Source organism: Somniosus microcephalus, chromosome 12, assembly GCF_052327205.1.
Source record: "Somniosus microcephalus isolate GS21.2 chromosome 12, FLI_Smic_1.0, whole genome shotgun sequence".
Lineage (NCBI taxonomy): Eukaryota > Metazoa > Chordata > Chondrichthyes > Squaliformes > Somniosidae > Somniosus > Somniosus microcephalus.
This window is the reverse complement of record NC_140998.1, coordinates 24530391-24551442: the sequence shown is the minus strand read 5'-3', so window position 1 is coordinate 24551442 and position 21052 is coordinate 24530391. Positions and strand designations below refer to the sequence as shown.

At 47.9% G+C, this 21052-nt stretch overlaps 1 protein-coding gene across 2 annotated transcripts in view; it reads left to right on the top strand.

The window, feature by feature from the left end:
• The window catches only part of adck1 (aarF domain containing kinase 1), a 719907-nt gene that overhangs the window by 50158 nt on the left and 648697 nt on the right, over positions 1-21052 (top strand). For both annotated transcript variants that reach the window (XM_086002658.1, XM_086002659.1), the window contains exons 2-3: positions 1413-1551; positions 3381-3464. In XM_086002658.1, the coding sequence (XP_085858784.1) occupies positions 1423-1551; positions 3381-3464 (213 nt within the window). In that variant the 5' untranslated portion in view covers positions 1413-1422. The remainder of the gene's footprint in view (positions 1-1412; positions 1552-3380; positions 3465-21052) is intronic.

Sequence of the window (21052 nt, the reverse complement as noted above, 5' to 3'; positions counted from 1 at the left end):
GGTGATGCATTTTGGCAGAATGAACAGGGAGAGGCAATATACACTTAATGGCACAGTTTTAAAGAGTGTGCAGGGACATAGGGTCCTGGGAGTTAATGTGCATAGGTCCCTGAAGGTGGCAGGACATATTGAGAGAGTGGTTAGCAAAGTATATGGGATCTTGGGTTTCATAAATAGAGGTATTGAGTACAAAAGTAGAGAGGTTGTGCTGAATCTTTATAAAGCACTGGTTAGGCCACAGCTAGAGTATTGCGTCCAGTTCTGGTCACCACACTTTAGGAAGGATGTGAAGGCCCTTGAGAGGGTGCAGAGGAGATTTACCAGAATGGTTCTGGGGATGGGGGATCTTAGCTACAAGGACAGGTTGGAGAAGCTGGATTTGTTTTCATTGGAGCAAAGGAGGTTGAGGGGTGATTTGATCGAGGTGTACAAGGCTAGACAGGGAAAGGCTGTTCCCATTAGTTGATGGTACAAGGACGAGGGGACACAGATTTAAGGTTTTGGGCAAGAGATACAGGGGGGATGTGAGGAAAAGCTTTTTTACGCAGCGAGTGGTGAGGACCTGGAACTCGCTGCCGACGGAAGTGGTGGAAGCGGAGACACTCAGTGTTTTCAAGGGGAGACTGGATCGGCACTTGAGGGAAATAAACTTGCAGGGCTACGGGGATAGAGCGGGGGAATGGGACTGACTTGATTGCTCTACAGAGAGCCAGCATGGACTCGATGGGCTGAATGGCCTCCTTCTGTGCCGTTATGACTCTATGACCTTGTCCAGAGAAGGGCTTGAATCCAGTAGTGGGTGTGGGAGTTGGTGGAGGAGGCAGACACCATCTACAGCTGCCCTGATGACAACTTTCTGCTCTCCTCTACATTACTGGGAAGGTCCTGAATGGTCAGTTGATGCTTAGGGTTGCCAACTCTGGTTGGAGATATTTCTGGAGGTTCCATCATATGACCTCCCACCTCCAACCTGTCCCAGTCAAACAACCTTTTTATCCCCTCTATCTCCAATACTTTTATAACCAATTAACAAAAGTGCTTAATTAAAATGAAAAAAAAACACAGATACAATTTTAACAAAGGCACTGTGATTTCTCTCCCCGGGGTTGCTCTCAGCAGTGTCCAGAAGATTAATCTTTAATTCCTGGAGACTCCAGGGCAATCCTGGAGGGTTGGCGACAGTAGTTGGTGCTTGTTGCACAGGAAGTGAGGGTGGAAATAAGGTGGCTGTGAGGTACAGGCGCCTCCAGGCCACTTCCTGTTTCACGTTCTATTGAAAGACTTTCTACAAGAAGTGGGGTGGGGTGGGGGTGCGGTGCTGGGGGACTGAGATGGTGACCTGAATTCTGATATTTTCTGTCTTGTTGACGGAGATTTGTTGAAAACCCCCTTTTTTTTTGTTTTTGTTTCAGTGGTCCTGGGATGGCAAGGTGGATCCTGAGGCTTGGAACAGCAGCTATGGCGGGGTTAGCGGTGTCCAGTTTATATGTTGCATCCCATGTGGACCCTAATGACGTCGGACTCGTTCGAATTGGACGAGCTGTGGCCACTGTAAGTTGTGTTATTAACAAGTGAAGATCCCGTTTGTACCAAGCTTTTGTTTTTTTATCTCTCCCTTGTGTTCACACTTGGAACATTCCGCGCTTGCATAGAATTACATAGTATTTACAGCACAGAAACAGGCCATTCAGCCCAACTGCTCCGTGCCGGTGTTTATGCTCCTCACGAGCCTCCCCCCACCCCTACTTCATCTCACCCTATCAGCGTATCCTTCTATTCCTTTCTCCCTCATGTGTTTATCCAGCTTCCCCTTAAATGCATCCAAGCTATTCATCTCAACTATACCCTGTGGTAGCGAGTTCCACATTCTCGCCACTCTCTGGGTAAAGAACTTACTCCTGAATTCCCTATTGGATTTATTAGTGACTATCTTATATTTATGGCCCCCGAGCTTTGTACTCCCTACAAGTGGAAACATCTTCTCTACGTCTACCCTGTCAAAACCCTTTCATAATCTGAAGGAACTTCAAGAGAAAAGAGCCCCAGCCTGTTCAGTCTTTCCTGATAGTTGTACCCTTGCAGTTCTGGTATCATTCTTGTAAATCTTTTTTGCACTTTCTCCAGTGCTTCTATATCCTTTTTTTTATTTTGGAGACCAGAACTGTGCATAAGGTAACATAACTTTTCTGCACTCCTCATGGAACCAGGGTTGGTTCCTTGGCTTGATGGTAATGGTAGAGTGAGGGATATGCCGGGCCATGAGGTTACAGATTGTGGTGGAATACAATTCTGCTGCTGCTGATGGCCCACAACACCTCATGGATGCCCAATTTTGAACTGTTAGATTTGTTCTGAATCTATCCCATTTAGCACGGTGGTAGTGCCACACAACACGATGGAGGGTGTCCTCAGTGTGAAGACGGGACTTTGTCTCCACAAGGACTGTGCGGTGGTCACTGCCACCAGTGCTGTCATGGACAGATGTTCAAATCCTGTCACAGTAGCTGGGGAATTTAAATTCAGTTAATTAAATAACTCTGCAATAAAAACTAATATCAGTGACCATGAAACTACTTTTGTCGTAAAAACTTTCTAATGGTTCACAAATGCCCTTTAGGGAAGGAAATCTGCCTGGTCCTTGTGGTAAACCACTGTTATCGTTCACAACCGTTCACTATTGTTACTCTGTTGTTATCACTGTTTACACTGTTGTTATCACTACACAAGGTTACCTCTTGCCACGCACGCTGTTATACCTAGGCATACCTCAGCTGACTCCGCCCATGGCTCCGCCTGCTTGCCCAGGTATAAAGGTGACCGCTTGGCTAGTATTCTTCCTTGTTGGAACCGATCACCCACGAGGGTGGGCTCTGTTATTTAGCCAATAAAAACCTATAGTTACTATCTTAACTCGTCGCTTTTCATGGAATGAATTGATAGGTATATCAGTCCTTACCCAGTCTGGCCTATATCTGACTCCAGACCCACAGCAATTGACTCTTTACTGCTCTCTGAAATGGCCTAGCAAGCCACTCAGTTGTAACAAACTGCTACAGACTGTGGTTGAAGAAGGCTCACCACATTCTCAAGGGCAGTTAGGGATGGCCACATCCCATGAATGTACAAAAAAATAAAACCCATCGAGAGCACGGGTATGATAGTGTTGAGTGTATAACGTTTGCAAACGGTTTAAAATCTTCCTCGGGTGGGGGCGGGAGGGTCCTTACCAGCAGCTGAATAGAGCAGCATGGTGAGGGGCCTCACACCAGGAGTAGGACACCTCAGTGACCCCCGCCTGCCAGGAGTGATCAGTGGAATAGGAAAATATTGAAAAAGATTATAAGACTGTTGATTAACCTTTTTTGTGATGTTAATTTCAGACTGCAGTCATCAGTTTCGACTACATGACCTCACTCAAGAGAGTAGAGTATGGGACAGAAGAATACGAGACTGTCAAATCACAGGTAAGACCAAACACTCACGGCTGTGCCTGATCGATCTTTCACTGCTCTGTGAATTCCTGTAATGCTGTTGAAGTAGTTTGGTCTGAAGATGGTGATGATGTGTGGCATCGGACCGTGCGGTGGGACATGGGGTCACCGTGTGGTGGGTGCTGGCACAGGTGCCGAATGGACCATGGCATGTTTATTTAAAGTATGCTTTTTAAAGTAGTTTTACTTCAATGAGAGTTGTGGGGGGTGGTTATTGGCTTTGTTTGGCGTGGAGTACCTTTGCTGTGTCTTATGACAAGATGGATCCATCCCGACCTTGGCCATGGATAAACCGCATGGTGGTTCTAGATGCCTGTTGTCTTAAACCGTGTTCAGTTATTCAATTGAGTAGTAATGAAATCAGTCTTCTGATTATAATCATTTTATTCTTTAACTACAGCATAAAAAGCAATTTACAAGCGGAGTATAGTCACAGATAGAGCACGCAGACCTAGGCATGGGTCTTTTCCTGCTGCTTGAACAAAGGAAAAAGCTGACATTTATACACTGTTTTCTTATCAAACTGGAGCTGGCATGGCCTAATATGGTAGTCTCTGGCTACTGCATAGTCCAGAGACACAAGTCTACATTTTCTTCAACATACATCAACAATGTTATAAGCATGTAAAAATTCTGTGGCCTTGCTGTGGTAAGCATAAATCTTCTAGTCTCTAGACATTCTTATCATAACATAAAATTTCTAATCTAAACATTCTATTATATATTGGTTGCGAACACCGGCTGTTGCTAAGTGAAATCTGTATCTCTCCCTCTCTCTCTCTCTCTAATGATACCAACCACTTTTTTTTCCTTATATCGCATGAACTAAACATGAACATCTTTCAGAAGCTGAATTAACAGAGTTCCATATGCCAACAATGCCTGCCTTTAAACTCCCTGGGCGCAATGACTGAGTGAGTTCTGAAGAGGTGGACTCGCCCTTGAATTTTCCCAAGTTCTGCAAATAATGAGCCCTTCTGTTTCATCCACTCAAAACTCAAACTTGCCCTCTTTTCCCCCACTTCAGTTCTCACCCTTCTTGAAAGTATTATCTCCTTGCTGTTTCATAGGCTCCGGTTACCCTTCCGTATCTCATTCGAGTGGCCTTTCTTTATGTGGTAAGCTTTGACATTGAGTGTCAGGAGTCTGGTCCACCAGAGGAGCCCTCCTTACACTCTAGCCCAGTCATGTCCTCGTATGTAGGGGTTTCTGGATAGGATGTTCTTTGCCATGGAGGGAGTGCAGCGAAGATTCACCAGACTGATACCTGGGATGGCAGGAATGACGTATGAGGAGAGATTGGGTTGATTGGGCTTGTACTCGCTGGAGTTTAGAAGAATGAGAGGGGATCTCATCGAAACTTATAAAATTCTAACAGGACTAGACAGACTAGATGCTGGAAGGATGTCCCAATGGTCGGGGAGTCCAGAACCAGGGGTCACAGTCTAAGGATAAGGGGTAAGCCATTTAGGACAGAGATGAGGAGGAATTTCTTCATCCAGAGAGTGGTGAACCTGTGGAATTCTCTGCCAGGGAAGGCAGTAGAGGACAATTCATTAAATATATTCAAGAAGGAGTTGGATATATTTCTTAAGGCTAAAGGGATCAAGGGATATGGAGAGAAGGCAGGGACAGGGTACTGAATTTGGATGATCAGCCATGATCTCATTGAATGGCGGAGCAGGCTCGAGGGGCCGAATGGCCTACTCCTGCTCCTATCTTCTATGTTTCTATGTGATCTAGACCAGCAGTAAACCTGACTGTTCACCACCCCCCACCTTCCACCCTGCCCAGAGTAAGACTGGCTAACTCAGCAAGAACTGGGGATCGAACCAGGGTTCTCAACCCTCCAGGATTGCCCTGGAGTCTCCAGGAATTAAAAGTTAAGCTCCAGGACACTGGTGCGAACAAAAAAAAAAAACCTGAGAGAAAAATCATTGAGACTTAAAAAAAAAAAAGTAATTGTAAGCTTGCTTCATTTTCTTTGAACTGTTTCGCTTCTTAATTATAAAAGTATTGGAGATTGGGGGGGGAATGGGCTGTTTTGGAGGTAGGAAGTCGTGTGATGAAACCTCGAGGAAGAGGTCCAACCAGAGTTGCTGACCCGAGATCGAACATAGGATCTTGCTGGCTGCAATGGTCAACGGAGGAACCAGCTCGTTACATCTTGTTAAATCGCTGAATTTTGATGGTGAAAGAATTAATCCTCTTCCAAATTGCAGTCCTGCTTATTTCTGTCCGGGGAGCACTTTTAGGCCGAGTCTAGTACAGTGTCCAGTATTGGGTTATATACTCAGAGGAGGCAATAATATGATTGGGTTGCTGTTTTTAAAAATAAAATTTGCTTTTGGGATGTGGGCGTCGCTGGCAAGGCCAGCACTTCCTGCCCACCCCGAGTTGTCCCTTGGGAAGGTGGTGGTGAGCCGCCGCCTTGAGCCGCTGCAGTCCGTACGGTGAAGGTTCCCCCACAGTGCTATTAGGGAGGGGGTTCCAGGATTGGGACCCAGCGGCGATGTACAGTGTGCTAATTATACACAGGCACTGGGAGAGGGCCAATATTCGTTTGGCTAATTTGTATTTAAGTGCTGCTCTGTTGAAGGGTTTCTGATCGCAAATCCAAATTATATTCGCAGAATGTTTACATTAAGGAAAAGGTGCGAAGCTCCACTGACACTTGCACGATGGCACTGTTGCTACAATAAGAGGTGATAAACTGCCGTAAGCAGAGGAAATCGCACCATTGCTGGAACCTTATGGCGCTGAGTGACTTATTTTGCTTCTCGTGTTGAAACTTTTTTTTTCTCCGCTCACATCAGTGGGCTTGGTCGATAAAGGCACTGCCTGGAGTGGCACTGAGCCATACAGACCAGGGAGGTCCCAACCTCCTCCTCTGCTCTGTGCTGAGTGAGGGGGAGGGGGGATGGAAAGAACTTGCATTTATATAGCGCCTTTCACGACCTCCAGATGTCCCAAGTGCTTCACAACCAGTGAAGTACTTTTTGAAGTGTAGTCACTGTTGTAATGTAGGCAAAGCAGCAGCCAATTTGTGCACAGCAAGCTCCCACAAACAGCAATGTGATAATGACCGGATAATCTGTTTTAGTGATGTTGGTTGGGGGATAAATATTGGCCCAGGACACCGGGGAGAACTCCCCTGCTCCTCTTCGAAATTCTGCCATTGGATCTTTTATGAGCAGACGGGGCCTCGGTTTAACGTCTCATCTGAAAGACGGCACCTCTGACAGTGCAGCACCCCCTCAGGACTGCACCGGAATGTCAGCCTAGACTTTTGTGCTTAAGTCTCTGGAGTGGGACCTGAACCCGCAACCTTCTGACTCGGCGGCGAGAGAGCTACCCACTGAGCAGTTGGCCTGAAATTCCAGTGGAGTGGTTGGGTGGATGGATGGCTGGCTTGTTGCCCACAGTGAGGGCTGGCGGTTAGGGGTGGGGGGTAGTGCAGAGAGGAATTGGGAAAGAACCTGGATCCACCAGGCTTCCACCTCATGTAAGATCTGCTCCATGAGTCTTCTGCCTAAACCATGTCCCAAGAATGGTTTGGGGGTGTGTCTGAGGGAGTTTCCAGGCTACCCCTGCAATGCCCCTCCATTGTAGTGACAGAGTGCTGCCCTGATTTTCCAGCCGGCACTTGGAGTTGGCGCCTCTGTTGCACCCACACCACACCATGCCCCGACTGTTTCAATGACCCCCCCCCCCCCCCCCATCCCCATGATTTGGGAGGGGTGGGGTGGGCGCGTTCCATATGGATGACCGGTGGTGGCTGGCGGTGGAGCCAGCATCAGTGCATGGACCCTGAGATTTTAGGAGTTAGTGAGACTGTTAAAGGCCTGAGCTTCATCCCCTTACGCCTCCACCTCAATGAATTTCGAGCTTGACACGATGTTGAGCTTTTTCCGCCGCCTTCGTCTCCGTGCCCACTTCTCTGGCCAGGAGTCTTCCCCGCCCCCCCCGCATGGCTGACCCTTTCTCCCGCTTTCAGAATTCCCGTTCTACCTGGACCCCTCCCCCTGGCCTCTTACCCTCTCTAGATCTTTTCATCGCTAACTGCCGGCGTGACATCGGCCGTCTCCATTTCTCTGCTCCCCTCACTCACTCCAACCTACCTCCCTCTGAACTTGCAGCACTCCATTCTCTTAGATCCAACCCTGACATTGTCATTAAACCTGCTGACAAGGGTGGTGCAGTTGTTGTTTGGCGAACTGACCTCTACCTAGCGGAAGCTGAACACCAACTCTCCGACACCTCCTCCTACCTCCACCTGGACCATGACCCCACTACCGAACACCAAACCACTGTTTCCAAGACTGTCACTGACCTCATCTCCTCTGGAGATCTTCCCCCCGCGACCACCAACCTCATAGTTCCCCAACCCCGCACAGCCCGCTTCTACCTCCTTCCCAAGATCCACAAACAGGACTGCCCTGGTAGACCCATCGTTTCAGCCTGTTCTTGCCCCACGGAACTTATCTCTTCCTATCTCGACTATCTTTTCTCCCCTTGTCCAGTCTTTTCCCACCTACATCCGCGACTCTTCGGACGCCCTCCGCCACGTTAACAGTTTCCAATTTCCTGGCCCCAACCGCCTCCTTTTCACCATGGACGTACAATCCCTCTACACCTCCATCCCCCACCAGGATGGCCTGAGGGCGCTCCGCTTCTACCTTGAACAGAGGCCCGAACAGAGGCCCAACCAGTCCCCATCCACCACCACCCTCCTCCGCCTGGCTGAACTTGTTCTCACATTGAGCAACTTCTCCTTTGACTCCACTCGTTTCCTCCAAATCAAAGGTGTTGCTATGGGTACCCGCATGGGTCCTAGCTATGCCTGCCTTTTCGTGGGATATGTGGAACACTCTTTGTTCCAGTCCTACTCGGGTCCCCTCCCTCACCTCTTTTTCCGGTACATTGATGACTGTATCGGTGCCGTTTCCTGCTCTCGCCCTGAACTAGACAATTTCATTCACTTTGCCTCCAATTTCCACCCTTCCCTCACCTTCACATGGTCCATCTCCGACATGTCCCTTTCCTTACTTGACTTCTCCGTCTCCATCTCTGGGGATAGGTTATTGACCAACATTCACTACAAGCCCACTGACTCCCACAGCTACCTGGACTACACTTCCTCCCACCCCGCCTCCTGTAAGGACTCTATTCCATTCTCCCAGTTTCTCCGTCTCTGCCGCATCTGCTCCAACAATGCCACCTTCCACACCAGTGCTTCCGACTTGTCTTCCTTTTTCCTTAACCGAGGATTCCCCTCTACCGTGGTTAACACGGCCCTCAACTGTGTCCGTTCTATCTCCCGCACTTCTGCCCTCACCCCTGCCCCTCCCTCCCGGAACCACGATAGGGTTCCCCTTGTCCTCGCCTTTCACCCCACCAGCCTCCACATTCAACGGATCATCCTCCGCCATTTCCGCCACCTCCAACGTGATCCCACCACCAAACGCATCTTCCCCTCCCCTCCCCTTTCAGCATTCCGTAGGGACCGCTCCCTCCGAGACACCCTAGTCCACTCCTCTGTCACCCCCAGCACCCCTTCCCCTTCGCCCGGCACCTTCCCGTGCAAGCGCATGAGATGCAACACCTGCCCTTATACCTCCCCCCTTCCCACTGTCCAGAGCCCCAAACACCCCTTCCAGGTGAAACAGCGATTTACTTGTACTTCTTGCAATCTAGTATACTGTATTCGCTGCTCACGATGTGGTCTCCTCTACATTGGGGAGACCAAACGCAGATTGGGTGACCGCTCCGTCCGTAAGGGTGACCCCGAGCTTCCGGTCGCCTGTCATTTTAATTCACCGCCCCATTCCCACTCAGACCTCACCATACTCGGGCTCTTGCATTGTTCCACAGAAGCTCAGCGTAAGCTCGAGGAACAGCACCTCATCTTCCGATTAGGCACTTTACAGCCTTCCGGACTCAATATCGAGTTCAACAATTTCAGATCATAACCTCGGCTCCCATTACATTTTTGCTTATATTTTTTATCCACACCTTTGTTTTGGCCCTCCCCCTCCCCACCCCCCTTTTTTCTCTCCCACATGGCAGCTGTCTCCCATTCTGCCAGCGCATTTCACACCTAATCTAGAGCCGTCTTTAGTCTCCACTAGTCCTATCACCATCTCGTCTGGTTTTGAATACCTCTTAATGTCTCTTCACTTCTCTTTTGTTCTCTCCCAGCCTCCAAACTGGCCTTTTAATCTGTTTCATTTCCTGTGCTTTTTCAGTCTTGACAAAGGGTTTCGACCTGAAACGTTGACTCTATTTCTCTCTCCACGGATGTTGCCTGGCCTGCTGAGTTTTTCCAGCATTTTCTGTTGTTATTTCGGATTTCCAGCATCCGCAGTATTCTGCTATCGAGTCTGTTCCAAAGCTGGAAATGTGTAAGGTGACGGGTAATTACTTTGTTATGCACGGCAAGAGGAATTTGGACTCTCTCTCTCTTTTGGCTAAACGGAGATTTCAATGTAATCCAAGCAAAGATTACAGATGAGAGTTAGAGAAGCGATCTGGGCAATCCGTTCACTAGAGTTCTATTACCAACAAACACGATTTAAAGATAGAAATTAGGTGTAAGAAAGGAAGTTAGAATGTTTATACAACAACCACAGCTTGCATTTATACAGCGCCTTTAACGTCATAAAAATCCCAAGGCACTTCACAGGATCATTATCAAACAAAATGTGACACCGAGCCACAAAAGGAGATATTACGACAAGTGGGGTCCACAAAAGGAGATATTACGACAAGTGGGGTAGGTTTTAAGGAGTGTCTTAAAGGAGAAGAGAGAGGTGGAGGTTTAGGGAGGGAATTCCAGAGGTTAGGGGCAATAAAATCGTGGATAAGTTACTGAAACAGGCAGTATTCAGGAGTCAAGGGGCAACTAGTGTGTGCATAAGGAGAGTTAAGGGACTGAGGGATGTGGTGACTCGGAAGCAGGTTGCTGGGGCTGAGCTCTTATCAAAATAGGACGGGGTGTCTTAGGGGCCTATGGGTCTTTTATGTTCCCGGAAGACATGGCGTCACGAGTACGAGGCAGGAGCTGTGGTGAGCAGGGTTTCCAACCCTCCAGGAATTAAAGACTCATCTCCAGGACACTGCAGCGAGCAAAAACCAGCAGAGAGCAAAAACCAGCAGAAAGAATCATAGGGACAATAATACGAATTGTGTTTTGTTTGAACACTTTTGTTTATAATAGTTATAAAGATATTAGACAAGGTGGGGGGGGGGGGGCGCAAAATGCTGTTTGACTGACAGTCAAGAACCATCCAATCGGGTAATGAAGAGTCTGTTCACTTTCCGATTGGTGTAGGAAGGCGGGGCACGCCGAGAGTGGACATGCCGGGCGACCAATGACGAGAGAAACATAGACATAGAAGATGGGAGCAGGAGTAGGCCATTCGGCCCCTCGAGCCTGTTCCGCCATTCAATGCGATCATGACTGATCATCCAAGTTCAATACCCGGTCCCTGCTTTCTCCCCATACCCCTTCATCATTCCTTTAGCCTTAAGAAATCCAACTCCTTCTTGAATATATCTAATGAATTGGCCTCTACTGCCTTCTGTGGTAGAGAATTCCACAGGTTCACCACTCTGGGTGAAGAAATTCCTCCTCATTTCTGTCCTAAAAGGCCTACCCCTTATCCTTAGACTGTGACCCCTGGTTCTGGATTCCCCGACCATTGGGAACATCCTCCCTGCATCTAGTCTGTCCAGTCCTGCCAGAATTTTATAAGTTTCAATGAGATCCCCTCTCATTCTTCTAAACTCCAGCGAGTACAAGCCCAATCGACCTAATCTCTCCTCGTACGTCATTCCTGCCATCCCAGGTATCAGCCTGGTGAATCTTCGCTGCACTCCCTCCATGGCAAGAACATCCTTCCTCAGATAAGGCGACCAAAACTGCATACAATACTCAAGATCTGGTCTCACCAAGGCCCTGTACAACTGCAGCAAGACATCCTTGTTCTTGTACTCAAACCCTCTCGCTATGAAGGCCAACATACCATTTGCCTGAGAGCGTGGGGGCGGGGCGGTTGGCAGCAGGAGATCATGTGATGACCCCTCCAGGAATATGTCCCAACCAGCATCGACGACCCTAGTGACGAGTCATGCTTTGCCTGGCGAGGTGTTTTCCCAACAACCTGTGCCAAGGCAAATAGATTAAAAAAAAAACCCCAGGAGCTATAAATTATAAATTTCGCATTATTGCAGCTAATGAAGATTGCCTTCCTCCTGGGAGAGCAAGATTAGCCAGCTCTCGGTGGAGGAAGCCCATGTTTATTAAAGCAGCGTGATTGTGATGAAGTACACTAACTCGTGTTCAACTTTGGGACGGATGAAGAGGCAAACATTCGTCAAGTGTACAAATTAAGTTCCCCTGTAATTCTCGCCTTGTCGGAGTAAAGAAGAGCAAGCTATTAAATTTATTCTGGCAGTATAAGGACGGGCAGCTTGCAAAATCCTCGGTGGGTCATTATTTGGAACAACCCCTCCCTTGTTGTACCAAGGTTGTAACCTAAATGTTCACTAATAATGCTAATTAAGATGATTTATTATTTAAAACTCTCAATTGTTTATTTTGGCTTTTTTTTTTCAAATTTATTAACTACACACATGGCGGGGAGAGACAATTAAAACACAACCATCCTTTATTACTTTCTGAAAATAGAAACAAAATTGGGGGGAAAAAACCTGATTTTTTTTCCATCACCGTAAACTCAAGCTGCCAATTCCCAGCACAGCTGGTCCTTGTCAGCTTGTGCTGTGTCACCATGTATTACACAGCACGTAAAACCCTCGCGTCATATTTCAACTGACTTGTCAGCACCAGAACTGCGGGAGCTTTTAAAAATCTAGCCCCAGGCTTCAGGCCTACACTTCACGGCAACGCGCAGAGCATCAACCCCCCCCCCCCCCCCAAACCCAGGCCTAGAACCACAAAGGTCATTAACTCTCTGGAAGTGGTAGAGGGGTTGAAAAGAGGATGCAAAATCTGAATAATAATCGTTGTTTTTGAAGAACGCCTTCGACGACTTGGCTCTTTGTCAATTGCTGGAGTGCTGGCTTCCCACAAGCCGGCTGGAGCCGAGAGAGTCAAAAACTGCAGCCGTACTGTAGGTGCCGGCCTCGGACAGATTTCTGTGCAGTGCGTCATGCGACGGCAGACTGGAGTTATACTGCCAGCTACGCACTGTCTGGGTTGCTGTAAGATGAGCCACCTGTTTGGATGTATATACAGAGCACGACTCCAGGGGCGTCTCATTGTTAAATGTTAGAGTGGCGGGTGTCCTAAAATTAAAAGATTCCATACAAGGTTTTTCAAAAAAAAAAAAATACCCCAGGAGCTGTTGAAACCTGGCTTTGCACAGGGCTGGAGATGTACTGTGCCGGGGAGAGCAGTCTCCTCGTGGGACTTGCGCGCCACCCGGCGTTCCATGTACTCCATCATTGGATCAGGGTCCGCACTGAGTTCTGCTGTCTCTTTTCCGTCGACGTACACTTCGCATCAATGCATGGTGGCAGTATAACTGCAATCACAGATAATGAAAGACAAGAAAGACTTGCATTTCTGTAGCGCCTTTCACGACCACCGGCCATCTCAAAGCGCTTCACAGCCAATGAAGAACTATTTGAAGTGGAGTCACTGTTGTAATGTGGGAAACGCAGCAGCCAATTTACGCACAGCAAGCTCCCACACACAGCAATGAGTAAGCATTAATGCAAAAGGCAAAATACTGCGGATGCTGGAAATCCGAAATATAAACAGAAATTGACGGAAATACTCGGCAGGCCAGGCAGCATATGTGGAGCGAGAGAAACAGAGTTAACGTTTCAGGTCGGTGACCTTTTGTCAGAACTGGAAAAAGTTAGAGATGTAACAGGTTTTTAAGCAAGTACAGAGGCAGGGAAACAGTGGGGGCGGGGGGAGGAAGGGAGGAAAGAATAAAAGGGAAGGTCTACGAGAGGGTGGAAGGCAGGAGAGATTTAATGAACAGCAGAACCACCTGCTGTCCGAAAAAATGGGAGCAGTGGCTATGAACTGAAATTGTTGAACTCGATGTTGAGTCCGGAAGTTTGTAAAGTGCCTAATTGAAAGATGAGGTGCTGTTCCTCAAGCTTCCGTTGAGCTTCATCAGAACCGAGTGGGAGCAGGACATGGAAGAATTAAAATGGCAAGCGACCGGAAGCTCGGGGTCACGCTTGCGGACTGAATGGAGGTGTTCAGCCCAGGATCCCATATGCTTTATTAACTGCTTTGTTAACCTGTTCTGCCACCTTCAAAGATTTGTGCACAAACACCCCCGGTCTCTCTGTTCTTGCACCCCCTTTCAAATTGTACCATTTAGTGTGTATGGTCTCTCCTCATTCTTCTTACCTGTCAGCAAGGTAGTGAATTTCTTAAGTCATAGAGTCATAGAGTCATAGAGTAATACAGCACGGATAGAGGCCCTTCGGCCCATCGTGTCCGCGCCGGCCATCAAGCCCTGTCTAATCTAATCCCATATTCCAGCATTTGGCCCGTAGCCTTGTATGCTATGGCATTTCAAGTGCACATCCAAATGCTTCTTAAATGTTGTGAGGGTTTCTGCCTCCACAACCCTTTCAGGCAGTGAGTTCCAGACTCCAACCACCCTCTGGGTGAAAAAGTTCTTTCTCAAATCCCCTCTAAACCTCCCGCCCTTTACCTTGAATCTATGCCCCCTAGTTATTGACCCCTCTACTAAGGGAAAAAGCTCCTCAGCATCCATCCTATCTATGCCCCTCATAATTTTGTACACCTCAATCATGTCCCCCCTCAGCCTCCTCTGCTCCAAGGAAAACAAACCCAATCTGCCCAGTCTCTCTTCATAGCTGAAGCGCTCCAGCCCTGGTAACATCCTGGTGAACCTCCTCTGCACCCTCTCTAACGCGATCACATCCTTCCTGTAGTGTGGCGACCAGAACTGCACACAGTATTCCAGCTGTGGCCTAACCAGTGTTTTATACAGCTCCATCATAACCTCCTTGCTCTTATATTCAATGCCTCGGCTAATGAAGGCAAGTATCCCATATGCCTTTTTTACCACCTTATCCACCTGTTCCGCCGCCTTCAGGGATCTGTGTACTTGCACACCCAGATCCCTCTGACCCTCCGTCTTGCCTAGGGTCTTTCCATTCATTGTGTATTCCATTCATTGTACCATTTAGTGTGTATGGTCTCTCCTCATTCTTCTTACCTGTCAGCAAGGTAGTGAATTTCTTAAGTGTGTCCGGGATAGTTTTCCACAACAATATGTTCTAGAGACAACAAGGGGACTGCCATATTCGATTTGGTAATGAGCCAGATTTAGTTAACAGCTTAACTGTACGTGAACATTTATCCAATTGCGATCATAACATGATCGATTTCAACGTAACGGCCCAGAAATTAGGTTCGGGGGCTTGCCGCGCGTGCAAGCCCCCGATGTGCACTCACCCGGCGCGCCGACATCTGAAGCCTGGGCCTGCTTGGAATTCCTGTCACTGGCCCGGTTCAGATGTCGGCGCGATGTGCTTACCTGATCCAGCGGCGTAGTTAGTTCGATGTGCCGGCTGGGATCAGGTGAGCACTGTGCAGCCAATCAGGGGAGGGGAAACTTCATTCATGAGTGATAGTAAGAACTGTCAAACTCATGAAAAGTACGGGCGCCCAAAAGACTAGTTTAACTTTAAATAACATTTTTAAAAACATCCCAATAATTAAATAAACTATAAATAACTTTAAAAAACTATTTTAAACAATTAATCAAATTTTTGAAAAAAATAATTTAAAAAAAAATCAGGTCTAAAACTACACTTACCTTACTGTAAAGTCCTTAAAAACAATAAAGCTGTGGAAAAAATGTTATAATTTTAAGTAATAGACCACTTACCTTAAAGAATGAAGTCCTTGCGTCTCCTTTTTATATTCGTAAAAAGGAGAGGCCCTTACACACGCGCAAACCTGTGGGGAAAAAGGAATTTCAGCGCGCACGCTGAAATCCGGCACTTCCAACGGGCCCACGCGTGAGTACCCCGTCCGTACTCACGCGTTGGGACCGGAATTACTGGCCTAACGTTTGAAAGGGAGAAACGCGAAACGGCTACGAAGATTCTAGATTTGGGTAAGGCTGATTTTAAAGGGATGAGACAGAGACTGTCCACAGTGAACTGGGCAAATCTGTTAATGGGCAAAACGACAGAAGATCGGTGGGAGATGTTCAAAAAAGAATTTAAGGTGATACAGAACCAGTTTATACCCCTGAGGGGAAAGAGCCCTGCTTGCCCAAAAAAACCAGCCATGGACGACTAAAGAGGTGAGGGACAGCATAAAACTAAAAGAAAAAGCGTAGAAAAATGCAAAAAATAGCACAGATCCTGGCGAATGGGAAAAGATACAAAGAACAGCAAAGGGTCACAAAACAGACAGTAAAATCTACAGAAAGGGAGTAGGAAAAGAAACTTGCAAGGGATATCAAAATCAACACAAAATTGTTTTACAATTATATTAGGAAAAAGAGGGTAGTCAGGAGCAATGTTGGACCCTTAAAAAGTAAAAGCGGTGACATTGTCAATGATAAGGAAATGGCGGACATGTTGAATAACTACTTTGTGTCAGTATTTACAGTAGAGGAAGAGGATAGCATGCCAGAAATCCCAAGGAAACTAATATTGAATTGGGGACAGGGACTCAATAAAAATTAACACAAGTAAAATAACAATAATGAAGAAAATAATGGCACTAAAGAGTGACAAATCCCCAGGATCAGATGGTTTCCATCCCAGGGTTTTAAAGGAAGTAGGTGAGCACATTGCAGATGCCCTAACTATAATCTTCCAAAGTTCTCTCGATTCAGGAACCGTTCTTTTAGATTGGAAAATTACGCATGTCACTCCGCTATTTAAAAATGGTGAGGGGGGTAAACCAGGGAATTATGTACCAGTTAGTCTAATATCTGTTGCTGGGAAATTGCTAGTCTACAATTAAGGACAGGGTGACTGAACACCTTGCAAACTTTCAGTTGATCAGAGAGAGCGCCAGCATGGATTTGTGAAAAGTAGGTCATGCCTGACAAACCTGATTTAATTTTTTGAGGAGGTGACTAAAGCAGTAGACAGGGGAATGTCTATGGATGTTATTTATATGGACTTCCAGAAGGCATTTGATAAAGTCCCACATAAGACACTGTTAACTAAGGTAGGAGCCCACAGAATTGAGGGCAAATTATTGACCTGGCTGGGAAATTGGCTGAGGAGACGGGCAGTAGGGATAATGGGTAGGTACTCAAATGGCAGAATGTGACTAGTGGTGTCCCGCAGGGATCTGTTTTGGGGCCTCAACTATTCACAGTATTTATTATTGACTTAGATGATGGCACAGGAAGTCATATATCCAAATTTACCGATGACACAGATAGGTGGAATTGTAGGCAGTGTAGATGGAAGCATAAAATTACAAAGGGATATCGACAGATTAAGTGAATGGGCAAAACTGTGGAAAATGTGAGGTCATCCACTTTGGACCTAAAAAGGATCGAACAGGGTACTTTCTAAATGGTGAAAGGCTAAAAACAGTGGAGGTCCAAAGAGACTTGGGGGTCCAGATACATAGAGCATTAAAATGTCATGAACAGGTACAGAAAATAATCAAAAAGGCTAATGGGATGCTGGCCTTTATATCTAGAGGACTAGAATACAAGGGGGCAGAAGTTATGCTGCAGCTGTACAAAACCCTGGTTAGACCACACCTGGAGGACTGTGAGCAGTTCTGGGCACCACACCTTAGGAAGGATATATTGGCCTTGGAGGGAGTGCAGTGTAGGTTTACCAGAATGATACCCGGACTACAAGGGTTAGGTTATGAGGAGAGATTACACAAATTAGTGTTGTATTCCCTAGAATTTAGAAGGTTAAGGGGTGATATGATCGAAGTTTTCAAGATATTAAGGAGAACAGATAGGGTAGATAGAGAAAAACTATTTTCTAGGACGAGGGAGCATAGCCTAAAAATTAGAGCCAGACCTTTCAGGAGTGAAATTAGCAAACACTTCTACGCACAACGGGTGGTAGCAGTGTGGAATTCTCTTCTGCAAATGACAATCAATGCTAGATCAATTAATTTTAAATCGGAGCGTGATAGCTTTCTATTAACCAAAGGTATTAAGGCATATGGGCCAAAGGCGGGTATATGGAGTTAGATCGCAGATCAGCCATGATCTCATTGAATGGCAGAGCAGGCTCGAGGGGCTGAATGGCCGACTCCTGTTCCTATGTTTCTACCAAAATGTATCACCTCACACTTCTCTGCGTTGCCACATTCCTATGAGGGGGGAAAGGAAGGGTATCCAAAGCTAGAGCTCCCTGGATGGCTAAAGGTATAGAGGTTAAAATAAGTCAGAAAAAAGAGGCTTATGACAATTATATGGTTCATAATACAGTAGAGAACCAAGCTGAATATAGAAAGTGCAATCGAGATCTAAGAAAGTGATGCGCTATCAATTACTCAAAAGACTGAGGTTAAGCGAGTAACTAACAGGCTTTTATTAACAAGAGAATGAAGGTGTGCCTCGAGTGGTCGACCAGTCCAGAATACAGAGGGACTGTGGAGCAGTCACCTTTATACCTGGACTCGTGGGAGGAGTCAGCCGAGGCATGTACAGACATGTACACAGTGGAATACAAACACACACGCAGGCAGGTATAACAGTGGTTTACCACATTCACCCCTTGTTTAAAAATGAGTCCGGTGGGGTGAAGTGTATTAAAAGTTTGTGTATTGGAGTCGCTCCGGAGGTCTTGTCTGCCGCTGTGATCGACGTGGCGACGGCAGGGGTAGTGAAGCTTCCGGCGTCGAGTCCCGCGTAGGCTGGGCCACTGGTGTGTAGTCCTCGTGGGTGTCGAGCGGGTCGCGGGGCCCAGGCGTGCCGTCTGCTGGGGTTGGATATTGGATCGTGGGGGGGGGGGGTGGTAGTGGGTTACTGGGGCCCCCGAGGGTGCGAGGTCTCGTATGGAGACTGTGTCCTCCCGCCCGTCCGGGTACGCAATGTAAGCATACTGGGGGTTGGCGTGGAGGAGGTCAACCCTCTCGACCAGGGGGTCCGTTTTATGGGTCCTCGCGTGTCTTCTCAGTAGGACCGGCCCTGGGGACGTCAGCCATGGCGGTAGCGATGTCCCCAATGTGGACTTCCTTGGGAAGACAAACATTTTCTCATGAGGGGTGGCGTTAGTGGCAGTGCAGAGCAGTGACCGAATAGAGTGGAGCGCATCGGGGAGCACATCCTGCCAGCGGGAGGTCGGAAGGCCCCTAGACTTTAAGGCTAGCAGGGCGGCCTTCCAAACTGTCGCATTCTCTCTTTCCACCTGTCCGTTCCCCCGGGGGTTGTAACTGGTGGTCCTGCTTGTGGCAATACCCCTAGCGAGCAGGTACTGACGGAGTTCGTCGCTCATAAACGATGAACCCCGGTCGCTATGGATATAGCTGGGGAAACCGAACAGGGTGAAGAGGTCGTTCAGACATTTAATGACCGTGGCACTGGTCATGTCCTGGCAGGGGATGGCGAACGGGAAACGGGAGTACTCATCAATAATGTTGAGGAAGTACACATTGCGGTCGGAGGAGGGGAGAGGCCCTTTAAAATCAACGCTCAGGCGCTCGAAGGGGCGAGTGGCTTTTATCAGGTGAGCCCTGTCTGGTCTATAAAAGTGCGGTTTGCACTCAGCGCAGACTTGGCAGTTCCTGGTCATGGTCCTGACCTCCTCAATGGAGTAAGGCAGGTTGCGGGCCTTGATGAAGTGGAAGAACCTGGTGACCCCCGGGTGGCAGAGGTCATTGTGGAGGGCCCGCAGTCTATCGATCTGCGCGCTGGCGCAGGTGCCACGCGATAGAGCATCCGGGGGTTCATTGAGCTTCCCGGGCCGGTACAAGATCTCGTAATTGTAGGTGGAAAGTTCGATTCTCCACCTCAAGATCTTGTCGTTTTTGATTTTGCCCCTCTGCTTGTTGTTAAACATAAAAGCAACTGAGCGATGGTCAGTGAGCAGGGTAAATCGTTTTCCGGCCAGGTAGTGCCTCCAATAATGCACAGCCTCCACAATAGCCTGGGCCTCCTTCTCAACAGCGGAGTGTCTGGTCTCCGGGCCCTGGAGGGTTCGTGAAAAGAAGGCCACGGGTCTCCCCGCCCGATTAAGGGTAGCGGCCAGGGCAAAGTCGGACGCGTCGCTTTCCACCTGGAAGGGGATGGATTCGTCCACTGCGTGCATGGTGGCTTTGGCAATGTCTTCCTTGATACGGTGGAAGGCTAAGCGGGCCTCTGCCGTCAAGAGAAAAGAGGTGGACTTGATCAGCGGACGGGCCTTGTCCGCACAGTAGGGGACCCACTGGGCGTAATAGGAGAAAAACCCTAGGCACCTCTTCAGGGCCTTGAGGCAGTGGGGCAGTGGGAGTTCCATAAGGGGACGCATCCGGTCGGGGTCGGGACCGATGACTCCGTGTTCCACAACACAGCCAAGGATGGCGAGGCGGGTTGTGCGGAATATGCACTTCTCCTTGTTATACGTCAGGTTCAGGAGTTGGGCGGTGCAGAGGAATTTTTCGAGGTTTGCGTCATGGTCCTGCAAGTCATGGCCGCAGATGGTCACATTGTCCAGATATGGGAAAGTGGCCTGCAACGCATTTTGATCGACCATCCGGTCCATCTCCCTTTGGAAGACGGAGACCCCGTTAGTGACGCCAAAGGGAACCCTAAGGAAGTGATAGAGGCGGCCGTTTGTCTCAATGGCAGTATACTGGCGGTCCTCAGGGCGGATAGGGAGCTGGTGGTACGCTGATTTCAGGTCAATGGTCGAGAAGACGTGGTACTGCGCGATCTGGTTGACCATATCAGCTATGCGGGGGAGTGGGTAAGCGTCCAGCGGGGTGTAGCGATCGAGATCTAAGAAATTGATGCGCTATCAATTACTCAAAAGACTGAGGTTAAGCGAGTAACTAACAGGCTTTTATTAACAAGAGAATGAAGGTGTGCCTCGAGTGGTCGACCAGTCCAGAATACAGAGGGACTGTGGAGCAGTCACCTTTATACCTGGACTCGTGGGAGGAGTCAGCCGAGGCATGTACAGACATGTACACAGTGGAATACAAACACACACGCAGGCAGGTATAACAGTGGTTTACCACAGAAAGGGAATAAGAGGGGCAAAGAGAGAGTATGAAAATAGATTAGCGGCTAACATAAAAACGAACCCGAAAGTCTTTTATAAACGCATAAATAGTAACGGGGTAGTCAAAGGAAGAGTGGGGCCGAATAGGGACCAAAAAGGAGATATTCTTGTGGGCAGAGGGCATGGCTGAGGTACTAAATGAGTACTTTGCATCTGTCTTCACTAGAGAAGAGGATGCTGCCAATGTAGCAGTAAAGGAGGAGGCAGTAGCGATATTGGCTAGGATAACAATAGATAGAGGAGATACTTAAAAGGTTGGCAGTCCTCAAATTAGAAAAGTCACCCGGTCTGTATGGGACTCATCCTAGGTTACTGAGGGAAGT